The sequence below is a fragment of the Hemitrygon akajei genome, chromosome 13 (assembly GCF_048418815.1).
Source record: "Hemitrygon akajei chromosome 13, sHemAka1.3, whole genome shotgun sequence".
Lineage (NCBI taxonomy): Eukaryota > Metazoa > Chordata > Chondrichthyes > Myliobatiformes > Dasyatidae > Hemitrygon > Hemitrygon akajei.
In genome coordinates, this window is record NC_133136.1 from 12,841,210 (window position 1) to 12,858,538 (window position 17,329).

Genomic DNA, 17,329 nt, shown 5'->3' on the forward strand with positions numbered 1-17,329 from the left:
AAGGATTCTACATATTCTCAACTATGATCTTCTTTCAGCCATGACCCAGTGATGCCCATAACATCATACACAATCATCTATCTTATTCTGAATACTGCGTGCATTCAAATATAACACCTTCAGTACTGTATTCATTACCCCTTTTTGATTTTGACCCCATGTTACATTTCAACTCGTCCTACTGAATACAATTTAGCCCTAACATCTGCCTGTCCTTCCTCACAGTTCCACTGCACATTGCATCTACTTGTATCTACACTGCCCCATCCTCAACCCCATCACTCTGGTCCCCATTCACCTGCTAATTTAGTTTAAACCCTTCCCAACAGCTTTAGCAAACCTGCCCCCTAGAATATTGTACTTCCCCATCCCTTCTGGACATCATATCATCCCCAGAAGAGATCCCAATGATCCAGAAATCTGTAGCCCTGCCTCCTGCACCAGTTCCTCAGCCATGCATTCATCTGACAAATCATCTATTCTTACTGGCACGTGGCAAAGGCAACAATCCAGAGATTATTACCCTGGAGCTCCTGCTTTTCAACTTTCGAGATGACTCCCTAAATTTTCTCTTCAGGTCTTCCTCCCATTTCTTACCTATGTTATTGGTGCCAACATGTACCAAGACATCTAGCCGTTCACCCCCATCCCCCCTTAGAAAACCATGGACCCAATCCAAGACGCCATGCTGTTCTTCTACACAGATAAGTAAAGTGTGGTTGAGGAACGAGTACAAGCTTTTAAAATTCCAGTTAATTGGTGGCAACACCACCTCACTATTCCCCTTTTGCACAATTTATTTTTTATTGTAACTTATAGTAACTTATGTCTTGCAATGTACTGCTGCCACAACGTAACAAATTTAACAACATGTCAGTGATAACAAACCGGACTAGAATATAAAAATAAGGACGATATGTTGAGAATTTATAAGACACTATTGGTGCCTCACTTGGAATATTGCGGGCAGTTTTAGACCCCTTATTCTAAGAAAGGATGTGCTGGCATAGGAGAGAGTTCAAAGGAGGTTCATGAAAATCCGGGACTGAATGGATTATTATATGAGGAGCTTTTGATGGCTCTGGACCTGTACTCACTGGAATTCAGAAAAATGAGGGGGAAATCTCATTAAAACCTATTAAGTGTTAAAAAGCCTCATTAGAGTGGATGTGGAGAGGATGCTTGCTATGGTGGGGGAGTCTAAGGCTAGAGAACACAGCTTCACAATAGAGGGGACCTTCATTTAGAATGGAGATGAGGAGCAATTACTTTAGTCAGAGAGTGGTGAATTTGTGGAATTCATTGCCACAGGTGGCTGTGGAGGATAGGTCATTGAGTGTAATTAAGACAGAGGTGTTTTGATTGGTCAGGGCATGAAGGGATATGGGGAGAAGGCAGGAGATTAGGACTGAGAGGAAAATGGATCGGACATGATGAAATGGTGGAGCAAATTCCATGGGCCAAATGGCCCAGTTCTGCTCCTGTATCTTACGGTCATGACTTTGATTCTCTTCTCTTCAGTTGTCAAAGGTTACAATGAACATGGTCGTGGTCTCTGTGCAGACAGACATCCGATCAGATCAGATGAGCAGATTAAGATTTATCCCATTTACATAAAAAACATATAGTAAAATGCGTCATTTGCACTAACTAGTACTGGATGTGCTGGGTGCAGAATGCCAGTGTCACCACACATTCCAGCATCAAAATATGTCTCCCATGTTTCATGTAACAATACAAATTAAAGCTCCCAAAACCTCACCAGAACTTGAGTCCAGACTGCATACATTAACCTGCACCAGGGGCATTGACCCCATGGATTTTCTGACCGAGATCATTGCAATTTCAACATTGCGTTAGACTGCCACGTTAAATTTAAAACAACCAAGCTACGCTCATTTGACTGTCTTAGAAAATCTTCTAAGATTTCCAGCAATGGACAAACTAATGCTAGCCAGCTGTACAGGTTAGCTTGGTACTGCTGCTCACTTCAAGAAAAAGGAAGTCACTTCTGTGGCTGGATAGCACTGACCACCAGTATCACACAAACACTTACCAGGAACCGACAATATGCGCCTCATATCCACTCAAATGTTGAACCTTTCTCAGTCAGAGGCAAGAACAGATCCCACTTATCTCATCTGTTGAGCTCATTATTTGTGCTTAGTTGATTATAGGCAAATTTATACTGGGCTCCTTTGGTAGGCGGCTAGCAATAAACTTATTCACGACTTATTTGACAAATACACTGCACAATGCCACTTTCAACATACAAACCACACCTTACATTGATGCCCAAAGGTTAACGATTCAATGTGGTTAATCATTAAGAATAAAAGATTGATCTTTTCTAAATATGGAAAGCATCAGGGCAAGGCAGAGGTGACATCGTTTGCAATACCTCCAAAGATAATGCTGCATTGAACTGAACCAATCAAGGGACCGCACAAGCACCAAGTTGTTGGGTACAAACACACCAAGTCCCTCCATACCAGGGAACATATTGAGGGGCACAACAGCATTAGGAGATCTGATAAGATACAAAAGTTTCTACAGGTGTACCATGGAGAGCATTCTAACTTGTTGCATCACCACCTACCACTGCACAGGATTGGAAAAAGCTGCAGAATGTTATAAAGACAGCCAGCCAGCTCCAGCATAAGCACTAGCCTCCCCAGCACCAGGAAACCTACAAAAGGTGATGCTTCAGAACGGTGCAGGAATTGAACTCCAAACTGGAGGGCCCTGAGCTGTTGTCCTTCTCACCAAAGGAAGTATTTTAAAATGTATTGCCCAGGGATGAAATGGGAAAAGTGTAAATTAGGTAACTATCTAATAAAAAGTGTCTTTAAAATTGTACTTTTCTGCTTAACTTTAAACTTCCATAACATCTTTTCTGATCCTTCACATTGTAAGTAGTCTCTGATGCTGGCATAGCCGTAAGTATAGAGTGGATTATTTGCTTTTTCATCCTCATTGCTGTGGGGCAGAGTTTACATTCTGGATCAGCTGGCAATTTGCCCACGTAGCAAAGCCACACACAGTGGCCACCGTATTCAGCACACCTGCTCGTTAATGCAAACATCTCACTAGCTGCCATGTGGCAGCAACTCAATGCGTAAAACCACGCAGACAATGATCATGAGGTTCAGTTGTTTTTCAGACCAAATATCAGAATGAGGAAGAAGTGTGATCCCAGTGACTTTGATCGTGGAATGATTGTTGGTGCCAGACAGGATGGTTTGAGTATCTCAGAAACTGATCTCCTGGGATTATCACACACATCAGTCTCTAGAGTTTATAGAGAATGGTGTGAAAACTTGGAAAAAAAATTCAGTGAGTGGCAGTTTGGTGGAGGAAATGTCTTGTTAATGAGGGAGGCCAGAGGAGAATGGCCAGTCTGATTAAAGCTGACAGGAAGGTGACAGTAACTCAAATTACCATGCGTTACAACAGTGGTGTGCAGAAGAACATCTCTGAATGTTCAAGTTCAATTATTGTTCAAATATACACATGAATACCCATGAACTCAGCCAAGTGAAAGAACATTACTTTGCAGTGGGCAGCAGAGTACTACAATACTTCCTCTGCTGTACTCACATGAGTATAGACCGGGTTCTCTTCGTCTGCATTGTCACTACAGTTAGGATCTGAGATGGACCTGGAGAATGTACACATTACACCTGACACAGTGTGTTTTACAGTGCGACAATTAACGTGCAGTTAAAAATCATTCCAACAACATGTCTTTGGATTGAGTTGACCATTCAACAACCTAACAAAGCCATCAGGTTTAATTTTTAAACTTTTAACTTGGCAGGCATTAGATTTCATGATACACTTTACATTACCTGCATCTTAGTCAAAAGATCTTACATTATCCTTCATTAAAGATGCAGAATGACTTCAATGGACTGTAATGAGAGAACAGAGTCCAACACTACCTACTAAACACATCTAAGTTTACTTGTACCTTAACTAATTGGTCAAGAACATACCAACTGGAAACACACGCTTGCTCTCGTTCTATCAAGGCTTTTGGTTATTCTTTACTTAGTCAATTTTAACTACAATGCAACAATTACCTACGTTAGATTTATCACATGAACATTGAAACATACAGTGAAATGTGAGATTTGTGGAGGCAGCCTGCAAGTGTCATCATACATGCCACTACCAGCATAGCATGCTCACCATGGTTGGGTTAGCATGCTAATAGCAGTTGTGTGTGTGGCCTCCATCGGTTGTGGTCAACCATGGGTGCACCTCTGGTAGTCACCGGTCTGTCGAGCAGCATCAACCGTGGCTATTGAGGCTGATTCTGGAACGGCAGGCTCTGCCACAGTTGCTGCAGGTGTAGGGCGTCGTGGAATTGTTGTCCGCTGTCCTCTCCGTTTAGCTCTCCGCTCCTCAAACTGACTCAGGATCACTCTTTCGCCTTGCTCTAGGTGTTGCTGAAGAGTACCTCGCCATTTGTTGCGGTCGTCTGCTGTATCCTCCCGGCATTCTGTGTTGATTTTTAAGGCTTTCATGTCGTGTTTGCAGAGGTCCTTGAAGCGAAGCTGGGGTCTACCAATGTTCCTCTTGCCTGTTGCTAGTTCTCTGTAGAGGATGCCCTTCGGCAGTCTACCATCCTTCATACGATGGACGTGGCCCAGCCAGTGCAGTCTGCGTAATCTTAAAAGCGTGAACATTGTGGGAAGTCCAGCGTGGGAGAGGACCTCAGAGTTTCGGACTTTGTCTCTCCACATGATGCCGAGGATGCTGCAAAGGCTGCGCAGGTGAAAACTATTGAATTTCTTCTCCTGTTTGGAGTAGATGGTCCAAGTTTCGCTACCATACAGGAGGGTGCTGGTAATGCATGCATTATACAAGGCATGGACCTCGGACCTACAAACTCTCATGGACTGCTTCTCTAAGGCATGCAAGGACTTTGGGTTTACCATCAGCCTAAAGAAAACAAATGTCCTTGCCCAGAACGTAGTGGAGACACCAGTCATTACCATTGACAATTACAATCTAGAAGTGGTTCACGAGTTTACATGCTTGGGGTCAACCATTAGCCACAGTCTCTCCCTCGATGCTGAAATCAATAGGTGTATCGGCAAAGCAACATTGATCCTTGCTCAACTCCCCTCACGGGTCTGGGAGAATCCGAAACTCGCTACAAAGACCAAGACTGCCTTGTACAATAGCAGTTAGCGTGATGCTATTACAGCTTGGGGTGCCAGAGTTCAGAGTTCAACCCTGGCATCCTCTATAAGGAGTTTGTATGTCCTGCCCCGTGGATAACATGTGTTTTCTCCAGGTGCTCCGATTTCCTCCCACAGTCCAAAGACGTACGGGTTAGTAGGATAATTGGTCATTGTAAATTGTCCTGTGATGAGGCTAGGGTTAAACTGGGGGTTGTCAGGGATTGGTGGGTGGTGAGGCTTGAAGGGCCGAAAGGTTCTATTCCATGCTGTATCACTAAAATAAAAATAAAGCGCACAAAACGCAACAAAACAGAACAAACCAAGCCACAACAGAAAAACAAGCTCCATTCCCCCCTCGCCCACACATACTCAAAGTCCTCTAACCCCAGGACAAGCCATCTTCAACCTCTGGCAGACACAGGATTTTTGGACATTGGGCCTTCGATTTCCTCTGCAGACTTGCAGAGATCCGCAGACTCAGGGCTCCAACCAACAGACCTCAACTCCTGGATTTCCAACTGACCTTCTGTCACCGATCTTTAGTACTGACTTAGGACTAGCTGATGAAGATGAATGAGATCCCTGTATGAGGGCCCAAACTCCATGCCTTCAGCTCCAGACTGGCTAATGACAGGTCTTTGAACACGACACACAAACATTGGCTTTCAAACTGAGTGGAGGCTCAAAGCTCGGCTTCTCCTCCGATTTCCTCATATCCCTGTCCCTAAAATCTGACCCAACTCCCAAATCCCATTTCTGCCCCCAAATACATCCCTACAAACCTAAGAATTAAAATTAGAATTAGCATTTTTATATTTTACATCCACCTCACAACATGAGGGAGTAAAAGTCTTTATGTTGCCTCTCCATCACTATATGCAAGCAATAAAGAAGGCAATCAACATAAAAGTGTGTCATAAATCAGGTTTAATGACAAAAACACTGAAGCATTGTGTTTATGTCAACTACAGAGGGATCTTGGGGTCCAAGGCCATACCTCCCAAAAACTGGCTGCACAACTGAAAACTGCATAAATATCACCATATGTAACCTGATATCCATTTTCTTACTCAAAAAATACATACAATAATAAAAATAGCAGAATCAATGAAAGACTGCACCAATTTGTGTGGCAACAGGAGTGCAAAAGACAACAAACTGTAAAAGGAAATAATAATAATAAATAAATAATAAATATCATGAATGCGAGATGAAGAGTCCTTGAAAGTGAGTCCATAGATTGTGGGAGCATTACAATGATGAGGCAAGTGACGTTGGTGAAGTCACTTTGGTTCAAGGTCTTAATGGTTGAGGGGTAATAACTGCTCCTGAACCTGGTGGTATGGGTCCTGAGGCTCCAGTACCTTCTCCCTGATGGCAGCAGTGAGAAGAGAGCATGTCCTAGGTGGTGGGAGTCCCTGATGATGGCTGCTGCTTTCCTGAGATAACGCTTTGTGTAGATGTGCTCAATGGTGGGGAGGGCTTTACCTGTGATGAACAGGGCAGTATCCAATCCTTTTTGTAGGATTTTCTGTTCAAGGGCATTGGTGTCCTCATATCAGGCTATGATGCAGCCAGTCAATATATACACCAAAAGTTTGGTGAAGTTTTAGATGTCATGCTGAATAGGGTGTCCGAGCTGCTGAGTTCATCCAGCTTGTTTGTACGTCTTGATTTGACCACAGCATCTGCAGTGTACTTTGTGTATACAGCATGTTTAACTTTTGGTTAACTTCTTTGAGTTCAAGAGTGAGCAAGTTACGTTGCCACTTTATAAAAGTCTGGTCTACACCCACACTTCCCTCAAATCACCTTGAAGTCTCTAGCTGCCCATGCTGTCATCTTGTACAACTCTGCAAGTACAGTATAAATATATACAGTAAGTACAGTATATACAGTTAAAAACAGTATAAATGTTAGAAAGCATTGGGGAATGTTTGGAAGGGCAAGGGGAATGACAGGAAGACGGGGTGAAAGAAAGAAGAACTACAATTTATTCCTGAGTCTTCAGTTTCTGCAACAGACAACTTGTTCATCTGCAACTTGCTGGTATGCTCTTTTATTTTGTAAGAATCATACCTATGCTTGGAAATCCTTATAAATCTTTTGTAGTACAGAAATCTTTTAATAATCAGAAATCCCCTGTATTTTAAATGTCTGATGAGAACTATTTGTCTAACTTTAAGCATGTATCATTAAAACTAAAATAATTTGTGTTTAAACTTTATTAGATGGAGGCATCTCCATCAGTATGCTGCTGTTCATCTTGTGGCCTAAATCAGTAAGTTACGAGGAGAAATGATGCAATTTGTTATTTCAGGGAAGCAAGAAGAAACACCCAAAAGGAATTAGAACTCGGAATTCTGACAGTATTGTTTTTCACCCATTCAATCGCCACAATTTATTTATTTATTTTACTTATTGAGATACCGCACAGAGTAGGCCCCTCTGGCCCTGAGCTGTACCCCCAGCAATCCCCCAATTTAACATAAGCCCAATCACAGGACAATTTACAATGACCAATTAACTGACCAACCAGTATGTCTTTGGACTGTGGGAGGAAACCGGAGCACCCGGAGGAAACCCACGCAGTCACTGGGAAAACGTACAAACTCCTTACAGGTGGCGGTGGGAATAGAACCTGGTCACCTGCACTGTGAAGCGTTGAGCTAACCACTACACTACTGTGCCGCCCTTAATGGCAAGTCCTACTTAAGACGATTCAAACATAATGTGTTTTTCTTTGCAATATGCCTGTAGCACAAATCGGACTAAGCACGTTGCATTTAATCTGCTGCATCACGCTAGATGTATCTCTGTCTGGAAAGGGGGGTGGGGGGGGACATTGCGCAGAACTGATATAAGCTGCAGGAAGTTGCAACCTCAGTCATCTCCATCATGGACAGCAGCTTCCCCCAGCACTGGGCGCAGCTTCAAGGAGCAATGTCTCACAAAGGTAGTTTCCGTCATTAAGGACCCCCCCCCCCCCCCACCCAATCACCCCAGGACATGCCCTCTACTCATTGCTCCCATCAGGGTAGAGGTATTTAAGCCTGAAAGCACACACTTCATGATTCAGGGATAGCTTTTTCTCCCCGGCCATCAGATTTCTAGATGAACATTGAACCTATGAACACTACCTTACCACTATACATCACTGTAATTTACAGTTTTTATTATATATTGCAATGTACCGCTGCCACATTACAACAAATTTCATGACATACACCTGTGATATTAGACCTGATTCCGTCCTCCTAGAAAGCGGGGAAACAGAGGACGGGGGAAGTGGCTGAAGAAAGAGAAAACGGTGAAGGCAACATTTACAAGAAACTTTTTAAAAAGCCACGCCTCATCACCCAATTACAGGACAGATGTCTCCTTTTCAGCTTGTGATTATTTTCAGGTGGTGCCTACCAGAACAACTTTATGAAATTTGGCCTTTTGCCATCAGATATTATCAGTGTTCAACAGAAAAGAAGTTTTAAGTCTTTTCTATTTCGCGATGACACATAGGTCATTTCGGAAAAATGATTACGTTACCCAAAGGACAACCTTTGAAGCTGAAATATTTGTCAATCTTGCCAACTCAGAGTAACTGGGCTCTGCCCAAGAGACCAGGAATTGAAGACTAGTCCACGATGTGGACCTAAGCATCCACAAGACAAGAACAATAAGTACAAAAATTCTCTTCAATATGTCAAGATAAACAAAAACTATTCATGGAACTTGCTGTTGATGGAACTTGGGGGACCCGAGTTACAGGGAAAGGTAGAATAGGTTAGAACTTTATTTCCCAGAATGTTGGAGAATGAGGGGAGATTTGATAGAGATATACAACATTATGTGGGGTATAGATAGGGTCAATGAGGCTGGGTGGGACCAGAACTAGAGGTCATAAGTTAAGAGTGAAAGGTGAAATATTCGTCATTCAGAGGGTGAGACAAGTGTGAATGAACTGCTAGCTGAAGTAGTGGATGGGAGTTTGATTGTTTTTTTTTGATAAGTACATGGATATGAAAAGGTATGGAGGGCTATGGTCCAGGTGTGAGCCAATGGGAATGGGCAGAGTAAGTGTTCAGGATGGACTGGACTGGATGAAGGGCGTGTAAATGTGCTATAGTGCTCTATGACTGGAATATCCTTTACTGTCCAATCCCCAATAGGAACAGAGTGAAAGGTGAATGCCCAAGGGAACATGACAGATTAGCAGTGCAACGTGGACCCAAGTGGGCTGAAGGTACAAGGGTAATATGGTAGATTAATGGTTCATAGTGAAAGGTGTCTAAAACACAAGCCATTCCATGAAACCTCTGGGATACATGTCCGACAATCATTAATGCTAATAGTTATAACTACATTGAATACAGACAGATGTAGAGCTGTCATGTCAAAGAGAAATATAATCTCCCCAATGACCCAAAGTGCAAAATAGTGATGTATTGTTCAGGGACCATTCAGAAATCTGATGACAGATGGGAAGAGGCTGTTCCTAAAATGCTGAGTGCATGTCTTCAGGTTCCAGTACCTTGATGGCAGCTATGGGAAGGGAGCACGTCCTTCACAATGGAAGGCGCCTTCTTGAGTCAGCGGCTTTCGAAGATATCCTCAATGGTGGGGAGCCTAGTGCCCATTATGAAGCTGGCTAAGTTTACAACCCTCTGCAGCCTTTTTCAGATCCCGAGCATTGGCATCTCCAATATTGGCACTTCCTGTGATTGCCTTATTTTGTACTATCTCAGTACAATGTGTGATGATCTAATCTGTATGAACAGTATACAAGACAAGCTTTCACTGTGTATTGACACATTACGATAATATACCAATTTAACAATAACAAATCCTTTACACAAAACAGGAAACATTTAATGACAATCCTATGTTGCATAGGATGATGGTGGACATTGGGAGCTCAGGTTGAGGCATTTGATATTGCGGTGTTCATTGAGCTTGGCAATTAGCTTGCAGATGTTTCATCACCAGTCGAGGGGACATCCTCGTGTGGTCCAAATGAGGTTTGCCAGCCAATGGAATTCAAAGGTGAATTGAAGGGTAGCCAATCAGGACTGAGAGAAGTGAACAAGGGGCTATATAAACATGAACACTTCCAGAGAGAAACACCAACAACTCCACACTGTGGATGTCACTACAACTGGTTACAAAATGCCTGCTAGCTAATTGCTAGCATTGCAACATCAAATCATTTGTTGCGTTTGGTGGGGAGTTCATGTGCTATTTTACACTTGCTGTGTAATAAGTGACTCAGCTGTGTTGCAAGGGGATTTTGAAAACTTGGTCAACACCAAGAAGCATTGTTGAGTACTAACATTTCCGGGAGCAGCACCTGTGGGGATTTCGCAATTTTCTGGTTGGAATAAAGCCTCAAGACTTCTATTGATTTCTTCACTTGGTAGATTTCTATCTTTATCTTGATCACTAGCCATTGCAGAACTGGGTTATCGCCTCCCCCAGCTTTTCATTCCAAAGGTCAACACTGGTCCCAGTTTTGGTGAGCTTTAAAGTAAGTGAGCTATAAAATGTGTATTTGGGAACATTAGGAAAAAAGTCATTGAAATAGAATACATTTAGTTTTGGGCAAATCATCGTCTTAAAAAGTACTAGGATTTGTACAACGTGATATACAGATTGCTGACAGAAGGCTAGACCTGTGCAACCAACAAAAGCATTCGGTGCTATGTATTTCATTAGTCCATTGCTTGTGTGCAAACAGGATGCAGCAAAGACACATCTGAAATATTTCATAAACACAAAAGATTCTACAGATGCTGGAAACCCAGAGCAACACACACAAAATGCTGGGGGAGCTCAGCAGGTCAGGCAACAACTATGGAGAGGAATAAAGAGTCAACGGTCAGTCTGAGATCCTTCATCAGAGTTCTTTATTTCTAACCACTGGTGACTAGAAGCTGAGGCTACACACCGCCTCAGGAAAGATACAGAAAAATAAGAACCTGGACAAATATAAAAAGGATAAACTGTCCAGAAAATAATGAATACGGGATTCTATGGGTGCTGGAAATCCAGAGTAACACATGCACAATCACACACACACACACAATGCTAGAGAAACTCAGCAGTAAGGCAACATCTACGGAGAGGAAAAAACAAAATTCAAATGTTTTAGTAAGTTTTTAATCAAAGTATGCATACATCGTCATATAATACTTAGATTTATGTTCTTGCAGGCATTCATAGTAGAACAAAAAACTACACAGAAGAGCAAGCAAACAATGTTCAAAAGATGTCAAACTGTGCAAATACAATTTACTGATTTGGTGAGAGGCAGGTGTATGGGATTGAGTGTGGTCCAGGATCAGCCATGATGGAATGGCGGAGCAGACTTGATGGGCCGAATGGCCCGATTCTTTTCCTATGTCTTATGGTCTAAGTGGCCCATGCTGGTTCATGAGCCTGATGATTGAAGGGTAATTAAGCATTGTGGGCCAAGACCCTTCAATAGTTCCTCTCCACAGATGCTGCCTGACCTGCTGAGTTCCTCCAGCACTTTCTGTGAAATATTTCATGTTGGTGTAAAAAATTATAAGAGAGCAAGAGAAAAAAATTCTTCCACATCCAGAATGACATTTTTTTTCCAAAAACAAGATGCTATTCAGTTGATTGTAATCACCAGGGTTACACATCTCACTACTCCCTGCTTTTATTGAGAAGTTTAACCACCAGCAGCACAAAGCTTTCAAATTCCATTTTGTATTCTACTGTGTGAATGAATTTCAATGATCACAGCTAGTTTCTGTATATTCTTAAAGTAAGAATTTCCAGCACTGAACAGAAACAGCAGTGATATGTCCACCTCAAAAACACAAGAGATTCTGCAGATGCTGGAAATGCAAAGGAACACACATGAGATCCTGATGAAGGATCACAGCCCAAATCAAGTGTTTATTCCACTCCACAGAGGCGAACCTGGTGAGATCCCCCAGCATTTTGCATGTGATGCCTCCACATCAGTGGCCAACAAGTCCAAGACCCTCAGTTCCAAAGGCCCAATATGCCAGAAAGAAAAATGAGCCATTGATGATAGAAGGGAAAGCAGTTCTTTTCTATCCTGATATAAGTTATGACCTTTTGAAGAGAAAAAAGTTTTATGGGAAAAGGGTTATAAATTTATATTGCGCCACCCGGCAACACTGATAATTTTTTTGGATGACGGAAAAAGATTTTTTACTGATCATCGGGATGCAAAGGAGTTTGCACAAGAACTCCCAAATATTCACTCGTCACAGTAAAGATTTAAAAGTGAAACAGATTAAAGATGAAGACGGGGACACGGAAGTGAGTTGATGGACATTAGAGACAGAAGAATATTTAAATATACTTTTAATTATATGATACAGGGGAGAAAGGTAAAAATTTGAGAAATATTAATTGAGAGTAGTGATATTATTTTTTCTTCTCTTACATATACTTTTTTCATGCTACGGGGGAGCTGGGGAAACTTCGGATTGATCGCTACAGGATTCACATGTGTAATCATGGCGTTTGCCATGACCCGCACAATGGATGGGGGTAATGTTGTGTTTTTTTTCATTCACAACATTAGCGGGGGGGGGGGGGGGTTTGTTTTTTTTTTCTTTATAATCTATCTTTCTTTGCCTGGATGATCGGAGGGGAGACACATAGCAACATGGAGAATTTTAAAATAATTCCCCAAGGTACTATGAGAGTTGAAATATTATGTATTATTATAGACTGGAGTAACCCCGTTAAAAATAATGACTAATTTACTGAATTTTTAAAGTTTTAATGTTAATGGGCTTAATGGACCGGTGAAAAGAAAAAGAATTTTAACATACATTAAGAAAATGAAAATAGATATAGCTTTTATACAAGAAACACATTTAACAGTGATAGAACATCAGAAATTAAAGAGAGACTGGGTCGGAAATGTTATAGCAGCTTCATTTAATTCAAAAGTGAGGGGAGTTGCAATTTTGGTCAACAAAACTTTACCAATTAAAATACAAAATGTATTAATTGATTCTGCGGGAAGATATGTAATTATACATTGTCAAATCTTTTCAGAACTATGGACTCTTATGAATACTTATGCACCAAATGAAAACCATGTAAAATTTATACAGGAGGCTTTTTTGAATTTGGCTGACGTACATGATAAAATATTAATAGGTGGAGTCTTTAACTTTTGTCTAGACCCAGTTTTAGATAGGTCAACAAAGGTTGTTACAAAACCAAAAGTAGCAAAATTAACTTTATCATTGATGAAAGATTTAAATTTGATTGATATATGGAGAAGAATTAACCCAAGAGAAAGAGATTATTCATTTTTTTCAAATGGACATAAAACTTATTCAAGGATAGATTTTTTCTTACTATCAGCAAATATTCAAGACAGAGTGAAAAATATGGAATATGAAGCAAGAATACTGTCAGATCATTCCCCCTTGATAATGACAATGATAATGATGGATAAGGAGGAATCGATTTACAGATGGAGATTTAATTCAATATTATTAAAACATCAAGATTTTTGTGATTTTATGAAAAAACAGATAGTTTTTTTAGATACAAACTCACATTCAGTTGATGATAAATTTATATTATGGGAAGCGATGAAGGCATATTTGAGAGGCCAGATAATAAGTTATACTTCTAAAATTAAGAAGGAATATATGGTAGAAATAGATCAATTGGAAAAAGAGATCACAAAATTAGAAAAAGAATCTCAAAGATATATGACAGAAAAAAAACAAAGACAACTTGTTAATAAGAAACTACAATATAATACACTTTAGACATACCGAACAGAAAAAGCAATTATGAGAACTAAACAGAGATATTATGAATTAGGTGAAAGATCACACAAGGTTCTTGCTCAGTGCACAATGTTGTGCCAACCATTTAGCCTACAATATGATCAAACTAAAACTTCTCTCCAACATAACGATACAACAGGGTCTTCTAAGAGACTCTTGGATAGGTACATGGAGTTTAGAAAAAATAGAGGGCTATGGGGAAGCCTAGGTAATTTCTAAAGTAAGTACATGTTCAGCACAGCATTGTGGGCTGAAGGGCCTGTATTGTGCTGTAGCTTTTCTATGTTTCTATAACCCTCCAATTTTCTTCCATCCATATGCCTTTCTAAAGAGTCTCTTAGCTCCCCCAAATGTATTTGCCTCTACCACCACCACTGGCAGCGCATAATACTCACCCACCATTCTCTACGTACAACATTTAGCTCTGACGTTCCCCCCCCCCCCCCCACCACTTTCCTTCAAACACCTTAAATTATGTTTTCCCATATTAGCCATTGCTGCCCTGGGAAAAAGGTGCTGGTTGTCAACTATCTATGCCTCTCATCTTAAACACCTCTATCAAATCACCTCTCATTCTCTTTTGCTCCAAAGAGAAAAGCCCTGTCTCAACCTGTCCTCATAAAGGATGTGGAAACTTTAGAGAGGATGCAAAGGGGATTTACCAGGATGTTGTCTGGCTTAGAGGCATGTCATTGATGAACAATCTTGAAAATAAAAACTTGTATGCACCAACTTGTAAACATAATGCACAAGTTGTCTTTAGAAGCTTCTTACAGGCCCTAAACATTTAAAATATAGTGCTAGCAAAGATCGAAGTTCAATATGCACTGCCTCAGAGTTAACGCCAGAGGAAGACACTGTGACCAGTTGCACATACAGAAAAGTACCCTGGTTACAATCCTTGACTTGGGCGATTTAAGTGGCTGCATCACCGACACCAGGGGGCGGGGCGGGGGGGGAGCTACTGCACAGGATCGAAGTAAGCTGCAGTGAGTTGTACACTTAGTCAGCTCCATCATGGGTGCTCGCCTCTATGGTATCCAGAAGATCTTCAAGGAGCAATGCTTCATCTGTCATGAAGGACCCCCATCACCCAGGACGTGCCCTCTTCTCATTGTTACCATCAGTGAAGAGGGACAGAAGCCCGAAGACAAACACTCAGTGATTCAGGAACAGCTTCTTCCCCTCTGCCATCTAATTTCTGAATGGACATTGAACCCATGAACACTGCTTCACTACTTTTTATTTCTATGTTTTGCGGTATTTATTTAACTATTTTAAATTTACTGTAATTCAATTTTTTTCTCTATTACATATTGCTTTGTACTGCTGCAGCAAAGTTAAACAAATTTCACAAGATATGTAGGTGATATTAAACCTGATTCTGAGATGTTAGTTATGCTAACTGCAGTACTAATGTCTCCTCTCTCTACTTCTAGTGATTGTTCTTTCTTATCAATCTTGTGCTTCTGAGGCCTTTCGTTACAATACTGCAGAAGTACCATTACCACAGAATGAGCTTGGTGTGTTTTCCAAGTTATAGACAAAATTGACATATGGGACTTCTGTAAAAAAGTTGAATCAAGAAAGGCTTGCATTGCTAATATATCTTCTCATTCCAGGAAGGAGAAAAATTACAACAAAACCACAATTTATAGCAGTGGACATCCGGATGAAGGGTCTCGGCCCAAAACATTGATTGTTTACCCTTTTCCATAGATGCTACCTAGCCTGCAGATTTCCTCCAGAAATTTGTGTTTTCTTTGATTTCCAGCATCTGCAGATTTTCTCCTACAGGTGTTGGAAGATTATTTTTTGTAAAGATTTGTTTAAGATGAGGCACAATGCTTCACATCTCCAATGAAAATTTGACTTGATATGTCATAATAATTGTAATTTCTTTGTCTAAAGAAATCAGACAAAAATATCACACAGAAAAGATGAAATACTTTTTTTCTGGTGTATTTCAACTTCAAGCAAATACATCACTCCCCCCACCCCGCCCCATAGGATTTGTCTTTCATATAAGAACTAGCCGTCTTCAAACATGGGTTAATTAAGTTATAACTGAAATTATAGCCTTTCAAATGAGCTTACTCATGACTGAACTGTGGGATGACTGGTCTATAATTACCTGGTCGTTGTTTTCTGAATGGAATGATTTCTGTAAAACTTCCTAGCACAGTCTTTACATTCCACGTAGTAGTAGATTGCCCATTACACCACGGCCGTTTAGGGCAGCAATGAAGGCCCTCCATCTCCGTCTGTCCTCGGCAGCTATGCAAGTCCTGGGTGAAGACTCAGGAATGCTGTCACACTCAGGTGTAGACGTATCCTTCATTACTGTTTCTCTAACAGCTTTGTTCATTCGGTTAGGGTAGTTGGCTCAGAGCTGAACCTGGTGGACTAGTGGACCACTCTTTGCCTGACCTCGTTTGGCATGAAATACTCAGCATTATCTCGGACCCCTCCCATCCACACAACAATCTCTTTCACCTGCTACCACTAGGCAGAAGGTACCGCAGTATAAAGACAAAGACCATTAGACTGGTTAATCGCTTCCCCCCCCCCCCCCCCACCCCACGCTGTCCAATTTCTGAACACCAAAGGAATACTGTTTCCTTTAGCTGTATACATGTGTACAGTTGAATGACAATAAACTTGAAGTTGAACTTCAATAGCCATTACAGCCAGGATCCTGTAGGCATACTGAAGGGTTTGGGAGGATGACAGGCAAAGTGAAGGGAAGTGTCAGCAAAGCCAATTTGCCATAGTAAAAGGTTTCACCATAGAGAGACAGAGAGCACACCCCAATGTGCTGCTGTATGACTAAAGGACAAAGCAGAAGAAATCTCACCTCAGGTAGAAGGCTCTATTCAGCCTGCGATAAGGCAGTCAGCAGCCTACTACTGTTTAGGCTGGGCAACCATTTTACACAGAGTGAAGGTAGCAAGGAAATGAAGCACAAAAGGGGGTCAATATTTACAGAACTTAATCTATTGTCCTCTCAGTAATTAATATAATGACTTACAAATTACTTTAGTGTACAATATTAATTTCTCTAAATTTTGTCTGTCTTGGTTGCAAGGTAGCCACAATGGTTTTTGAAATTCAACATGTAGATTGGGTGGGGCCAGATATATCTCTCAATCGTTTGGAGTTCTGCTTAAGTTGTCAATGACTCTAATCATTCAGCTTTTGGCAATGAGGAGAGAACTATACACCATGCAGGAGATTTAAAAACTGCAATACAATTTGGAAGTGGAAGGGCTGTTAAATAAAACATATCCCTATAAGTTTAAAGGTGGCAACTCTATT

General features: G+C 41.1%; 1 protein-coding gene across 4 annotated transcripts in view; it reads right to left on the reverse strand.

The window, feature by feature from the left end:
• atp8b1 (ATPase phospholipid transporting 8B1) overlaps positions 1-17,329 on the reverse strand; it is a 163,235-nt gene that overhangs the window by 128,518 nt on the left and 17,388 nt on the right. Inside the window, exon 1 of one of the 4 annotated variants that reach the window (XM_073064141.1) lies at positions 2,057-2,226. The exons of the other annotated variants lie outside the window; for them this stretch is intronic. Coding sequence (XP_072920242.1) covers positions 2,057-2,081 — 25 coding nt within the window. The 5' untranslated portion in view covers positions 2,082-2,226. Of the gene's footprint in view, positions 1-2,056; positions 2,227-17,329 lie in introns of those variants that run through there. 4 annotated transcript variants of the gene reach the window in all.